Source organism: Vulpes lagopus, chromosome 10, assembly GCF_018345385.1.
Source record: "Vulpes lagopus strain Blue_001 chromosome 10, ASM1834538v1, whole genome shotgun sequence".
In the NCBI taxonomy this organism is placed as follows: Eukaryota; Metazoa; Chordata; class Mammalia; order Carnivora; family Canidae; genus Vulpes; species Vulpes lagopus.
Window position 1 is genome coordinate 72339549 of NC_054833.1, and position 12883 is coordinate 72352431.

General features: G+C 40.4%; 1 protein-coding gene and 1 pseudogene across 2 annotated transcripts in view; one reads left to right on the forward strand and one right to left on the reverse strand.

The window, feature by feature from the left end:
- The first annotated feature begins 2346 nt into the window (after window positions 1-2346).
- LOC121500500 lies at window positions 2347-3470 on the forward strand (annotated as a pseudogene).
- An 825-nt stretch (window positions 3471-4295) lies between these two features.
- The window catches only part of UBE2U (ubiquitin conjugating enzyme E2 U), a 56394-nt gene continuing 47806 nt past the window's right edge, over window positions 4296-12883 (reverse strand). For both annotated transcript variants that reach the window (XM_041772081.1, XM_041772082.1), the window contains 2 exons: window positions 10839-10933; window positions 4296-4563 (listed from right to left, as the gene is read on the reverse strand). In XM_041772081.1, the coding sequence (XP_041628015.1) occupies window positions 4382-4563; window positions 10839-10933 (277 nt within the window). In that variant the 3' untranslated portion in view covers window positions 4296-4381. The remainder of the gene's footprint in view (window positions 4564-10838; window positions 10934-12883) is intronic.

A 12883-nucleotide genomic window follows, 5' to 3' on the forward strand; every position in this document is an offset into this window, starting at 1 on the left:
AAAAAAATAAATAAATAAAATAAATAAACCAGGCATGTTGAGTTTCAGATGCATGGGGACATGGAAGTGAAGATGCTTTTTAAGGCAGGGAGATAAAAGGTCCAAGGATGACAATATGTGTGGGAGGTAAAACTCTGACAATGGCAACATTTTCCAAGAAAAATATGTAGAGAAAGGCATTGAGCTGGAACCCAAAAGAGCCTTTTACCAAGGGTCAGAGGCGGAAGGGAAATTCCTATTGAGGACCCAGAATGAATGGCCAGAGGTATAGTAAAGCTAAGTAAACAAACTATCCTGTTCTACTGATGAATGTCTCTATTTCAAAAATTTGCTCCCTACCCCTCCTTCACCCCTCATCCACTTTTACCCCCAGGTCTTCTGGTTGCAGGAAAAGAAAGCAACAAACTTCTTTGTCCTGAAAGAAAAGGATTAAATGGAAAGAATAAAATACAATATATGACAGCTGATCTCAAGGAAATATTTTTAGTTGACTGTCATGGTCCTTTTGGGTTTAATTTCTTGGTGATTGCTATATATCTGTTGACAATCTACATTGTTATGTTTGTCCTCCTATAAAACCACGAGAGAAGGGTCAGAGGCCCAGCCTCCATCAGTATGACTATCAGCAAAATGCATCTTTTGACTACATTCTATGATTTCGCTGAGTTATGGGATGGGCCATTCACAATGGCACTTTTTATTGGGTATAAAAATAACTCTAATTGTTATCAAGTTGGATGGGATCGTGAAGCTCTTCACTGTATTTTGGCATTGACAAAAGGAGGGGAAAATCTGAAATAGCTGCTAGAATTTTGTGGTTGTGGTTGGGGAGGATAATAAAAATGTCAGGCACTACGATCACTTAGGGCCTTATTGTCTGAACTACGCCAGGCAGACTTGAAAACATCTAGCTAGCCAGGGTAGCCCAGACACATATAACAACTTCTTTCTTTTTCACAGGAAGCAAAATCCATTTCCTTAGAAATGAGGGCGAGATCTATTTAACAACTAGATCCAGGGTCAGGCATCTATGTCTCTATATAGATATACATATTTATATGTCTACACATGTAGGGTGTTTGTGGGAAGAGCTGTTTGTGGGCATCAAAATGAGCCTCTTCAAAGGTGAAGCAATAAACATTAACAAAGAGAGACAGAAGTGATCAATAATATTGACTATAGCTTAGAGGTCCTGTAAGATAAGACTGCCCTTGAGTTTTCACAATACAGAAGTCTCTAGTGATCCTAGTGAATTTTAAACAAAGAAGATAGATTTTATCATCTGGAATGCAAATGTGAGGTGAACCAAAGAAATAAAGGTGGCAAATGAGGGAGGTGGCGGCGGCGGGGGGCGCCATGGCTGAGGGTTCCGCCGGGAGAGGTACCTGAGGCGCGTTTGTCCCCGCGTGGCGGCTCCCCAAGCCGGGCTGAGGGCTGAGGGCTGAGGCCGTCCCCGTCCAGGCGAATGTAAGAACCGACGACGGTGAGCCCGAGAGCGCGGCGCACTAGGGCAACGCGGGCCGGGCCGGTAGCCAGCGTGGCCGGCTCTCCTCACGCCCTGGCGGCCGCGGCGGCCTGGTTTCCCCCGAGCGCCCTCAGCCGGACGACCCCGGCCCCGCGCGTCGTCGGCCTCTGCTCCCTCACACGTTAGCGGAGGAGCCGGAGCCTCAGCCCCGGGAAAGCGACGCCCCCACTGGTTCGTGAGACAGCTTCCCCGGAGTGCGATCAGAGACTCAGGCCGCCGGGCTTGGCTCCAAATCCCCCCCCTCCCCCAAAGCGAGTCTCGGATCCTTGGGCGACGGTGACCCCACGTGACCGCGGTCGCCACAGCTGAAGCTCTCATGGTTAAGTCGCCCCTTGTCGCGGCACCGAACACCGATGAGCGTTTTCTCCCCAAGGTGTCTCAGTCAATGCTTGGGCCTGTCCTTTTTTAAAACCAAAGCAGTTTCTAATAGTTGACTTGTGGTTCGGTGCGTGAGAGTCCTGGCCACTGAACGTCAGCCGTCTGAAGGTAGGGACTGCGTCTTGGTCGTTGTGACCGACCTCTTGTGTAGTGGGCCAGGTTTTGTGTCGAGTCAGCGTCTGAACTGTTTGGTCAAAGAACTGTTCTAGAACCACTAACCCAGCGTCTTAAAAACTGTTCTGAAACCACTAACGGAATCTCCTTTCTCCTGCAAAAGGGCCCAATGCTGCCTGAGAAATCCAATCAGGATTAATCCAATCCTGAGAAACTGCATCTGAAAAAAAACCCTGCCTATGTATGTCTGCAATATCCGCTTGGATCCCTCGGGTTATTCGGGGATGGAGAGTCTTCAGCACTGTTAACAGTAATGCCGTCAGTTGAGGAGATGGCTTCTTTGCAAAGAAAAGGGCTGCAGGCAAGGATTCTCAGCTCTGAAGAAGAGGAGAAATTGAAAAGAGATCAAGCTTTGGTGTCCGATTTTAAGCAGCAAAAACTGGAAAAAGAGGCTCAGAAGAACTGGGACCTTTTTTTACAAAAGAAATAGTACTAACTTCTTCAAAGATAGACACTGGACCACCCGAGAGTTTGAGGATCTCAGATCATGTAGAGAATTTGAAGATCAAAAATTGACTATACTTGAAGCTGGCTGCGGTGTTGGGAACTGTTTATTCCCATTTTTGGAAGATCAGAATATCTTTGCTTATGCCTGTGATTTTTTTCCGAGAGCAGTTGAATATGTCAAGCAAAATCCTTTATATGACTCAGAAAGACACAAGGTGTTCCAGTGTGATCTAACCAAAGATGACCTTCCGGAACATGTGCCCCCAGAATCTATGGATGTTGTCATGTTGATATTTGTACTCTCTGCTGTTCACCCTGATAAGATGCACCTTGTCTTACAAAATATTTACCAGGTATTGAAACCAGGCAAAAGTGTCTTGTTTCGTGACTATGGGCTGTATGATCACACCATGCTTTAGGTTTAAAGCTGGCAGCAAACTTGGGGAAAACTTTTATGCTAGACAAGATGGAATAAGATCATATTTTTTTACTGATGAATTCCTGGCTCGGCTCTTTACGGACACAGATTATGAAGAAGTGGTGAATGAGGGCAGCCCGGGTGGCTCAGTGGTTTAGCAACACCTTTGGCCCAGGGCCTGATCCTGGACACCCTGGATCGAGTCCCATGTCAGGCTCTCTGCCTGGAGCCTGCTTCTCCCTCTGCCTGTGTCTCTGCCTGCCTTTCTCTCTCTCTCACATGAATAAATAAAATCTTAAAAAAAAAAAAAAGAAGTGGTGAATGAGTATGTCTTTTGTGAGACGGTGAACAAAAAAGAAGGCCTGTGTGTGCTAAGGGATTTTCCTCCAGAGTAAATTCCGAAAGTGTCCTAAGAACCCAACTCCATGACCATGGGCTGGGCCACAAATTGTGACCTTTCATGAGGTTGACATTTGTGCCTCTGCTTGAAGAGGAAAGTTTAAAGCCACTATTTTGTATATTTTTATATCTCAACTTTTAAAATGAGTATATATAATTTTTATATTAAAAATAGCAAGTGAAAAAAAAAACGATGGCAAATGACAGACTATTGCCAGTAAACGTAACTGAGAAAATATGAATAATATAGCATTTGTTTTTGTTTTTTAAAGATTTTATTTTTCTCTACACCCAATTTGGGGCTTAAACTTACAACCCTGAGGTCAAGAGTCCCATACTCCACCAACTAACCCGGCCAGATTTCCCTGAATAACATAGTACTGAGGGAAGTAGGAAGTATAGGGTCAAAGGTGGAGACGTATTTTAAAATAGGAGAGACCTGAGGACAGTTGCAGATTGAGGCAATGCAGCAAAAAGAGAGGGAGAAAATAAAGATACGAGATTATGAGGGGATAAGGTCAGAGAGGAAACAATGTGTTTTCTTGGGAGAAAACAGAAGAGGAACACTGGTGGATGGATGACATCTCATCCCTTAAATATGGAGGAAACATGACACTAAACCAGGCAGATGTAGATAACTGTAAAGATCGTAGATAACTGTAAAGATCCTTCTTCTCCTTGGTTAATGTCCAGCCTCTGAAGCTCCTTAGTGCTCTCCTCCTATCCTAGCCTCTTTCCGACTCATTTCCTGCCCCTCCTGCAAAAACTTGCATCCCATAGCCTAATAACTGTGGGTGTAATACCAGTGATTGAAATGCCACAATGAATACCCCTAATTTGGTTAACTTATCTTCAAACAATGAAATAGAGCTCAAAAAATTCAAAGAAACATTCACTGATTTGTACTTATATTTCTAATTTGTACTTAAAGTGAAAGCATGAGACCAACTTGAAAAAAATGGAATCCAAGTTCCAAAGTTGCTTTAACAAGTTGAGCTGTGGTTGAGGCTGTTTATTTTTTAAATCCTGCAGCATCAGTCTTAGTCTTCTAAAATGTTTGTATTAAGAGTGTTGGTCCAGGTGACCAGGTCTTCCACTTCTTCTTCCCATGACTCACTCTCATTACCACCATCTGGTAAAGCTACACTCTTCCACCTCTCCTTTGTTCTACCAGTCTTCATGACACTATCCATTTCAGTTTGTGTATCAGCAAAATTTTCAACTATAAGAGGAAATATAAAAGAAATTAACAGACATGGCAGGGAACACAATAAAAAAAAGATGCATTCCTGCATTTATTCTAGTGCCTAAGATTGTGTAGTGAATGCAAGCAACCTTTACAACTCTCTAAATTGCACATTTTGCAATTAATTTGTCATAAATCATTCTTTCCATTATGGTCTATCTTTTTATGCTTTGTTAGTTCATTCATTTAACATTATTTACTGAGTCCCCACTAAGTGCCAGTAAGCATATAAGGGAAACAGTGTCTGTGAGTGCTTCAGCAGCACAAGAGTGGAATCGTTGGGTCTAAGTGAAAACAGGCTTAGATTTTGACAAAGGAGGGGCAGTTTGCTGAACAGAGAAGGGTAAAGAGGGAAGGTATGAGCAGTCTACACTAAGGACACAGCATCTACTAAGGCACAAAGGTAGAAGAGGACTTGACAGATTTGGAAGTAATTGGAGTTGACACATCAGCATTTATGCTGTGCCAGCTGCTGTGCTAAGTAGTCTATTTGGATAATATTATTTAACCTAGATATGATCCTTGTGACAGGCAGGTATTGCTATCCTTATTTTACAGATGAGGAAATTGAGACCCAGTGACCTACAGTAACTTGTCCAAGGACATTTAGCTACTAAGAATTCATCACAGGTTCATCAGATCCCAAATCCCTTTGTTAAACTGGAGAGTTTGGTGGGGTTGGCTAGTTAAACTGAGGCAGGATTAAGGAAGCCTCCTATATCATACAAAGAAGATTCATCTTTTTTATATAGGTCTTGTAAACAGGGAAATAAACTAATTATATTTTAAGGGGAGAATATAGATACCATATCCATATTGCTCAATATTTCTACTCAACATGGGGAACTTGTTTTCTAGGAATGTTTAACCCTAATTGGCACTATTTGTTTTGCTACCTCAATGACCTTGTTGCATTTTCCTCCCTTCTGCACAATTACCACCAAATTCATTGCCTACTAAGGGATCCAGGACAAATTTTGTTGTCTCATGCATTCATTTCCCTAATTACCTATCAAATAAACCTTATAATATTCATTGCCTTCTAGTCATGCTATGGACAAGGGTGATGAGTGAATTGTTCTCCTGGTCTCTTTGTTTTATAGATAGATTTATAGAGAGCTATGAGCTTAGACAATAGCCATTATCCTGGGAGAATCTTGAGGTCTCCAATGATTGAATTTTTAGTTTTCTATTTTAATATTAATTTCTAGCTTTCATTAACTTAAATGTAAATTCTGTCTTTCCCTTGAGAAAATCTACTTTATTTTCTATGAACACATCATTGATCAACTAATTCCAGCTCTTTCTAACCATGTGTAGGCTGTTCTGAATTTACATGTTTTTGGGTACAAGAGATGCAGAGCCCAATTCACACCAGTTTAAACAATAGGCAAATGTCTTATCTTACAGAAGAGGAAAGTCAGAGGTAGGGCAGGATTGAATGATCCAGTGACTCAACAATATCATGAAGGACCAGTTCTTTCCACTGCTCTGCTTTCCCATCTTTGGTGGTGTTCTCAACCTTGGGAGTCACAGCAAGAGAGCTGCAGCTGTTCTAGTATCCACATCAGACATGGCAACATCCAGAGAGAAAAAAAGCAATTTTTCTCTTCAGAGTCTCATTTTTAAGAGTAGGAAAACCTTCTCCTGAAGCCTTTAGCATACTTCCTCTCAGGCAGAATTGTGTCACATACTGCTCCTAAGCTAGTTCCTGGCAAGGGAAATGGGATTACCGTGATGGGCTGACACCAGTTGTTGGCCAGGAATAAATGTTGAGAGTCAATCACTTTGACCATTTGCCTTCTAGCTCCTGCTCTGCTAAAAAACAAAACCTAACACACACACACACACACACACACACACACACACACAAAAAACCCTCCTCAGAACAATAAAAAGAAATTCTGGTTTGAGTAGCTGAGCATAATGTAAAACAAATATAAAAATGTTTCCTTATGACACAGAAAAAATATTATTTTGAACTTCCTTCTTCCAAAAAATTTTAAGTATTATAAATCCCTCCAAGAAACGTTGTATATACTGGTTGGAATCAATACAAAGGTGAGAACTCTGTTACTATGTTAACAAAATAACTTATAAAAGCATAAACACTAATTGCCATATAGTTTGTATGCCTTTCTGGGGATGGATCCTGGAAACTCTGCTTATATATATATATTTTTTAACCTGAAAAATAATTTAATTGGTAAAGATATTAACATTTGTTCTGACTGATGAGTTCTGATTATTGCCAAATGATTTATTTCCATTCACTTCTGTGTCTGGGTTCAGGTAGGAAAACAGAGGCCCTATAGCTAATACAAGAATGAGGAGTTTAATATAGAAAATAGAGATTACACAGGTGTGGGTAGATGTGAGAGAGTGAAGGTCTGGAAGGCTATAGTTGGAGGACTGGAAAAGTAGTCACTACCTACTTTAGCCTGATGTGGGAAAACCAGGATTTCCTGGGGTAGTACAAGGAGCTGTACATATCTCGCCACCCAAAATGGGACAAAAATTAAGAATTGATGGAGATATCTGTGAATCCACCATATCTGTAAAGTAAGAGTTTGTGGAATTGCATGGAATTTCAGTCTAAGGAAACTATCAATTTCTCAGGAATAAAGACCTCTTCTTTCCTCCCACCTCCTCAATGTCTGGTGAATTTTTCTCAGTAGCAAACTCTGGCATGCTAAGCCCCTCTACAAAAGAGGAGCACAGAATTCATTCCTTTTTCAACAGTCATGCCTCCCTTTCAAATGCTGTATAAGTTCACTATTGCTACGTGATAAAGAACCACAAAAAAAAAAAGAACCACAAAATCTCAGTGGCATACAACAATAAGCATTTGTTCAGATCACATGTCTGCAGATCTGCCAGAGATTGGCTTATCTGGGCTGGGAATAGCTGGGAAGGTTGTCTGGGGAAGGTCAGCTCTGTGGCTCTAATCTTTCTCTGCGACCACACAGGCATGTTCTTGTGACGGTGGCAGAAGTGAAAAAGAGCAAGCCAAATTGCACAAACCCTTCCCAAACTTGGCATACCATACCCACCAATATTCTACTGATCAAAACAAGTCACATGGCAAAATTCAAAGTCAGGGGTCAAGAGAGTACATTTTGCCTATGGAAATGGAACAGGATAATGATTATTTATTTTTAAAAAAAGATTTATTGGGACAAATGGGTGGCTCAGTGGTTGACCATCTGCCTTTGGCTCAGGTTGTGATCCCAGGGTCCTGGGATCAAGTCTGCATCAGGCTCCCCGTGGGGAGCCTAATTCTCCCTCTGCCTATGTCTCTGCCTCTCTGTGTCTCTCATGAATAAATAAATAAAACCTTTAAAAATATTTATTTATTTTGGGGAGAGGGTGACAGTGGGGTGAGGAGCAGAGGGAGAGAGAGAAACTCAAGCAGACAGGGCTCGATCTCACAACCCTCAGATCATGACCTGAGCTGAAATCAAGAGTCAGATGCTTAACTGACTGAGCCACCCAGGGGCCTCGCAGATAGTGAATATTTCTGAACAATAATCTAACTTACCACAACCTCTTACATATAGTTTCTCCTCTTGGCAGTAAGATTAGACACTAAATATAGTTTATTTCTTTTTCAAAGATGGCAGGCTCAGCATGGAGATCTAATCAGTTTTTCAACATTCCGTAAAGTGTCTCTCTTCCAGCTCACCGTTCATACTTTGCTCACTCATCAAGGGTTTATTTATCTTCTTCCAGGATCAGAGATGATAAAAGCATAACAACTCTACTTCATTCTAGTATTCATTCACTCATTCATGAGCACTGAATGGCTACTAGATGAAGTGCTGTGCGGTGGCAGATTGAGAGGTAGGCCTCTCTCCTCAGGAGGTCATTTTCTAAGGAGATTGGCAGTAAAGAGACTTACAGAACATAGCATGTATGGAGGACAAACTCTAAGGTGGCTCATCATGATCCCCACATTCCAGTGTTCACATCTTTATGTAAACTCCTACATTTTAAGTGTGGATGGCACCTATTACTTATTTATAATCAATAAAATATGGAAGAGGTGATGGAATCTCACTCCCATGATTATGTTACATTATATAAGACTCCATTTTCCCATCAGACTTGCCCTAAAGACTCTCCTTGCTGGCTAGATGAGGTAGGAGGCCATGTTGGAAAAGCCCACATGGCAATAAACTTCAGGCAGCCACTAGGACCTAAAGGAGCTCTTTGGCATACAGCTAGAAAGAAGCTGGGGACTCAGTCCTAAGGACAGAAGAAAATGAATTCCATTAACATCCTTAGTGAGCTTAGAGGCAACCCTTCCCCATGCAAGCCCCCAGATGACACTGCAGCCCAGCTCACACCTTGATCATAGCTTATGGGATGCCAAGCAGAGAATCCAGCTACATCATACCTGGACTCTGGGCGCACAGAAACTGTGAAACAATAAACATGTGTTTTTTAAGCTATTAAGTGTGTGGTGATTTGTTACATAGAAATAGAAAACTAGAGGTACCTGGGTGGCCCAGTTGGTTGGGTCCCGGGGGTCCTGGGATCAAGACCTGCATCGGGCTCCCCATTCTGTGGGAGCCATGAGATGGCATGACAAAAGTACACTAATAGCCCACAGGGAAAATTTCCTTGAGAAGGCAAGTACCTTAGCTGAATCTCAAAGGATGGATGGGTACAAGAAAGGAAAGGAAGAAAGGGTGTTTCAAGTGGGAATATGAAAAAACACAGCACACTTGTCAAATTTTTTTGACATGAGGAAGGAAAATAGTCATGAGCCACTAGGTCAGTATTGTGTTTAGGGTGAGAGTCCGAGAGTGTGAAGAGATGTCACTGAAAAGGCAGACAGAGATGAGAGCATTAAGGACTTTGCCATGTCAAAGAGTATAAATTTTATCCCAAACGAAATGGAGAACAAAAGATTTTAGACTCAGAAAAACACAAGCAGATGGGAGCTGTAGAAAGAAGTCTGACAAAGCATGAACAGGAATTATTGTAATCATCAACTGAACCAAAAGATCTCTCCCTCTGGTGCAGATGTGAGCATGTCGGGAGCACAGGGATGGCAGAGGGCAGAGAGTTCATGGAAGAAGCACAGTACAGCTGGAAAAGGCAAGTTTCTTGGAGAATGGAATAGAGAAGATTGAGGCTGATAGGTCAGATAAGGAAATCTGAGTGGTACATCAAAACAAGAAGGAGGAAGAGAAGAAGAATCTGAGCCAGGGAAATGCAAGTCAGAGATAAGGCAACAGGGCTCTTGAAAAACCACTGAATAGAAGGCTGTTGTCTGTGCCTGGCATGCCTATGCTGTTGTGTTTGCAGGACAGGTATCAGGGAAATGCAATAACTAAGACTTCTAGTACTTTCCTGTTTACAAAGAATGTTTACATATATAGAGTCACTTAGTCACAAGAATCCCATGTTAGGGCAGGATATTAGAAACAAGTATTTACTGAGCACTTTCTATGTACTCAGTACTGGTGAGGATGCAGAAACTGGTGCCTTTCTCATAATTGCATAGGCCTGGTATCTAAACCCAATGCTTTCCCCTCCATAGTTGATTTCTATTATAGGTTACCAATTCTCTTCTTGCTCAAGAAACCCCCTCAACTTATCCCAAATGGTTTTTTTTTTTTAAAAGCTTTTATTTATTTGAGAGAGACAGAGAGAGCAAGAGAGCACAAGCAGAGAGAGTAGCAGAGGAAGAGGGAGAAGCAGGCTCCCCCTGATGCGAGGCTCGATCCCAGGACCCCAGGATCATGGCCTGAGACAAAGGCAAATACTTAAGGGGCTCAGCCACCCAGGAGCCCTCCAAATATTTTTTAAAACATTAATTTTAAAAAAGATCACCAAAAACAACTCAACCAACATTAGTCCTTTATTTTCAGCCATATTGCATATATCTCTGAGTCTACAATGATCTTTAGGGATCAGTTTATTTGGAGTTTTTTTTGTTTTGAATGCTTTTATACACCTTGAAACTTACCCTTAGATTTTCAAATTGTACATTAACTTATTAAAGGGTGGTAAGCTTCAAAATGTAAATAAATGAATTTTTTCAAAGCTTCAATTCCCATATAAGTAATTTACTGAATTTATTTTGTTAGAAAGAGTTAAAGCAACCTTAAAAGGAGAACACAAGATTAGGTCTCACTGATTTATACTTATCTGAATTTAAAAAGGATTTACATTTATTATTATGACTAATATTCTAGTGCTAAAAACAAAGCAAAACAAATAAGCTGAACTCAACTTACTTGGAGTTGGGCAGAGCTGATTTCTTTCAGTTGGATAATTGGCTTTGGAAAGCCTTCTACTTTCTCTAGCCAGCCCAGCCACAGCAGCAGCATACCTAGAATAAGAAAAAGAAGTCATCTGAATTTCCAAATGAATTCTGGGAAGTGTACATTACTTTTGAGAAAGAGAAGACAAACATATCAAATCAGACAGTCAAGCAGAGCAACGGGGTATGATTGTGCTGACGTTCTGAGTGTTCACTAGCGTGATGGTAAACAGAAATTATTCCAGTATGTTTCCTAGCAGAGTAGTCATTAGAAAAGCAAACAAATGTGGTGTAAGATTAATACCATAAAAGTAATAAAAGCATCAACTGGTAAGGTAAGGCACATTTGTTTCCTAGAGCTTACATAACAGAGAGAGAGATAGTGAGAGAGAGAAAGAGAGCATGAGTAGGAGTGAAAGACAGAGGGAGAAGCAGGCTCTCTGTTGAGCCAGGAGCCTGATAGGACCCTGGGATCATGACCTGAGTGAAGGCAGACACTTAGAAACTAGTGTTGACATTTTCTTCACCTATTGAGATGATCATATGATTCTTCTTGCTTACTCTATTTTACATTGTCCAAATTTTTCAAATATTAAACCAAGGTTACATTCCTGGCATAAACCACACTTGGTCATGTATAATTAATTTATATTATTATTACATCTATGTTATTTACTATAATTATATATATGGGATTCAATTATCTAAAATCTTTGCATCAATGTATATGGGGTGTATTTATCTATAATGGATTTATTTTCTTTCTTTTTGGTACTGTCTTTGGTTTTGTATTGAAGTAATGCCGATTTTATTTTGTTTCTTTTTATTAAATTTTTTTAAATTCCCAACTATTTCTTTACTTTAGAGAGAGAGAGAGAGAGAGAGGTAGAGAGAGAGAGTGAAAGAGAAAGAAAGCATGCAGGGGGAAGGGGCAGAGGGAAAGTCTCCTAAGCAGACTGTGCTAAGCACGAAGCCTGATGTGGGGTTCAATCTCATAACCCTGAGATCATGACCTGAGCTGAAACCAAAAGTCGGACACTTAATTGTACCACCCAGGCGCCCCATCCATTTTTTTAAATTGGATTATTTGGCTTTTTGGTGTTGAGTTGTACAAGCTTTTTTATATATATTTTGGATACTAACCCTTTATTGGATTTGTCATTTGAAAATATCTTCTTCTATTCAGTAGGTTGTCTTTTAGTTTTGTTAGTTGTTTCCTTCCTTTTCAGAAGCTTTTTATTTCCATGTAGTCCCAATATTTTTTTACTTTTATTCCCCTTGCCCCAGGAAACATATCTAGAAAAATGCTATGACCATTCAGAGAAATTATTGTCTGTGATCTCTTCTACAATTTTTATGGCTTCAGGTCTCACATTTAGGTTCTTAATCCATTTGGGCTTATTTTTTCGTATGGTGTAAGAAAGTGATCCAGTTTCATACTTTTGCATGTAGCTGTCCAGTTTTCCCACATCATTTGTTGGAGAGATCGCCTTTTTTCCATTGCATATTCTTGCCACTTTTGTCATAGATTAATTGGCCATATAATTGGGGGTTTATTTCTGGGTTCTTTATTCTGTTCCATTGATCTGTGCATCTGTTTTTATGCCTGTATCATACTGTTTTGATTACTATAGCTTTGTAATATATCTTGAAATCTGGGACTGTGATACCTCCAGTTTGGTTCTTCTTTTTCAAGACTGCTTTGGCTCTTTGGAGTCATTTGTGATTCCATACAAATTTTAGGATTATTTGTTCTAGTTCTGTGAAAAATGCTGCTGGTATTTTGATAGGGATTGCAATAAGGAGTAATGTTGACTTTATAACATGTATTGGGAAGTGCTCTATTTTCAAGAATAATTTCTATATATTGATATGTTTTCTTGAATGCCTAGAAAAATTCCCAATGAAGCCATTTGGGTTTAGCTTTGTCTTTGTATGAAGGCTTTTAACTATCAATTCAATTTCTTTAGTAGACATAAAATTATTCAAAATTTCCATTTCTTTTTAAGAGAATCTTGG